This window comes from Sprattus sprattus (genome assembly GCF_963457725.1).
Source record: "Sprattus sprattus genome assembly, chromosome: 13".
NCBI lineage: Eukaryota > Metazoa > Chordata > Actinopteri > Clupeiformes > Clupeidae > Sprattus > Sprattus sprattus.
In genome coordinates, this window is record NC_137911.1 from 26,623,105 (window position 1) to 26,625,604 (window position 2,500).

The following is a 2,500-nucleotide window of genomic DNA, read 5'->3' on the forward strand; positions in this document are numbered from 1 at the left end:
AAAGAGGGCTTTTTTGTGTTTTTTTTCTCTCCAAAAAGCCAACTTATATTGACCATGACTGATTTATAAAAGCAATAAAAGGGTAAAACAACCAAAGGGGGTGAATACTTATGCAAGGCACTTTACCTCTTGTGACTGAAAAGGTTTCCTTACCTGGTTGTTCAGGACGGTATCCACCTGCTTGGCGTCCCTCATGAACTGCTGGAAGCCGAGGCCCTGGTCCAGGAAGTTCTTGCGGCTGTCCCACATCTTGTGCAGCTCGTCCCAGCCTTTATCCAGGCCTTTGAGCCTCTGCTCCAGCTGCTGGTACTGTGGGTCGTCCTCCTGGCCCTGCGTGACGGCCGCGCCGGTGTCCCTCACGCAGTGGTAGTCCTCCTCGTGTCCGTCCATGTCGGCGCGTACGGCGTCGTGGAGGCTCAAGAGGCCCTCGGCCTCTGGAAGCGTGCTGGGCATCTCCTCGGAGGCGATGGCCTTCTGGGTCTTGAAGAGCCACGCCTGGAAGTCGTCCATGTCCTGCAGGAAGGTCTGCAGCTTGCTCACCTCGCCCAGCGAGTCCTCGCGGTCCTTCAGCGTGCGCTTCAGGGTGTCCCAGGCCTCGTCCAGAGCCGCCTGCTGGTCCAGGATGCGGTCGGCGCTCTCGGGGTGGTCCCGGGCCAGCTGCTGGGCGTCCCGGCGCAGCGAGTCCAGCTTGTCCTGGATGGCGACCAGGTCGCGCTCCATGCCGAAGAGCTTGCGCTGGATGGTCATGACGGCGGCCAGGTCGTTGCCCAGGTCCTGTGTGGACTCGATGATGCGCGTCTTGTCCTTGATCCACGCCTCCGTCTCGTGGCACTCCAGCCCGTAGTTGTGCAGGCTGGAGGCCGAGTCCACCTTGTGCTTCTTGTCTTCCACCATGGCCTTGAAGGCGGCCCACCTGACACAACACAGTGAGGAGAACACAGCACATCAGCAACCCAGTCTAGACTAAATTTACATTTAGCAGACGCTTTTATCCAAAGCGACTTACAAGTACGTATATACATTTTACATCTACACTGATGGCACACTGCACATCGGGAGCAATTAGGGGTTCAGTGTCTTGCTCAAGGACGCTTCGACAGTGAGGAATCGAACTAGCAACCTTCTGATTACTAAACGACTTCTCTACCTCCTGTACCACTGTCGCCCTAAATGTAATGTAAATGTAAGTCACACAAGGAACAGCCTTCCAAAAACACAGTACAAATAGCTACAGTGGGTCCGAGGTACTTCAACTTGTGAATGAAAAATTCATTAGTGATTCTGTATAAATCCATAATACATTGCAAGAGCATGCCAAACGCACAATGCAATGAGTAAGACAACAGCATAACCTGAAAGCACTTTGATAAACTGTGCTGGAAAGGTTCAAATAAAGGGGGTGCATTTCTGAAGAGAAACGCACAGCATTGCTGTGCATTAATAATCAAGAAAGAACACAGACTGAGATGCTCACCTCTTATTGAGTCTGCTCTGACATTCCTTCACGTCCTTGGTGCGGGGATGCCGGCTATCCTCTAACTGCTTGGCAGCTTTGTTGACGTCGTCCACCCGTGACTGCATGTTATCCATTTCTGAGGCCAGGATAGCCAATCTGAAAAAAGTCATTAATAATTCAGAAGCGGTTCAATAATATACAACCTGAGTAGAAGAAGCAAATATTGTCCATGTGCGTTTAAGTAACTGTCTGTGCACTACATTTCTTTATTTAAAGACAGAGTTTAATGTCAGGAAACAAACACAAACCCTCGGACACGCACACACACACACACACACACACACACACACACACACACACACACACACACACACACACACACACACACACACACAGACACATACACAGACACACACACACACAGACACATACACAGACACACACAGACACAGACACAGACACGCACACACAAACGCACCGCACACACAGACACAGACACAGACACAGACACAGACACAGATACGCACATGCACCACGCACACGCACACGCACACGCACACGCACACGCACACGCACACGCACACACACACACACACACACACACACATACACAGACACCCACACGCACAAACACACACACACACACATACACAGACACCCACACACACACACACACACACGCACACACACACACACACCTGTTCTGCACCACCTCCAGGTCCTCCAGCTTCTCGGGCGTCTCCAGCCCCACCAGCCAGGTCTCCTTCTGCCCCATCCAGAGCTCACAGGCGTCCGTCTCGCTGAAGATGGTGTACAGCGCCATGGTGTCGTCCAGCCTCTTCTGCCTGAGCTCCAGCAGGGACAGCAGCTCCATGTACAGGTCCCGCACGTCGCTCAGCCGCGTCTGGATGTCCGGCGTGTTGCGCAGTTCCTCGGGCAGCGCCGCCGCCTGCTTGTTGAGTCCGTCCAGCGTGGCGGCGCTCTTGGCGGCCTCGTCGCGCAGCGCCCGGTGCCGCTTGGCCAGGCGCTGCGTGGTGTACTCGT

The 2,500-nt window shown here is 53.7% G+C and overlaps 1 protein-coding gene across 1 annotated transcript in view; it reads right to left on the reverse strand.

Annotated features, from left to right (window-relative positions):
• The window catches only part of sptb (spectrin, beta, erythrocytic), a 46,375-nt gene that overhangs the window by 16,221 nt on the left and 27,654 nt on the right, over positions 1-2,500 (reverse strand). The window contains exons 14-16 of the mRNA XM_080850122.1: positions 2,155-2,500; positions 1,475-1,612; positions 154-913 (exon numbers count right to left, since the gene is read on the reverse strand). The exon at positions 2,155-2,500 is cut by the window's right edge and continues 525 nt beyond it. Coding sequence (XP_080706248.1) covers positions 154-913; positions 1,475-1,612; positions 2,155-2,500 — 1,244 coding nt within the window. The remainder of the gene's footprint in view (positions 1-153; positions 914-1,474; positions 1,613-2,154) is intronic.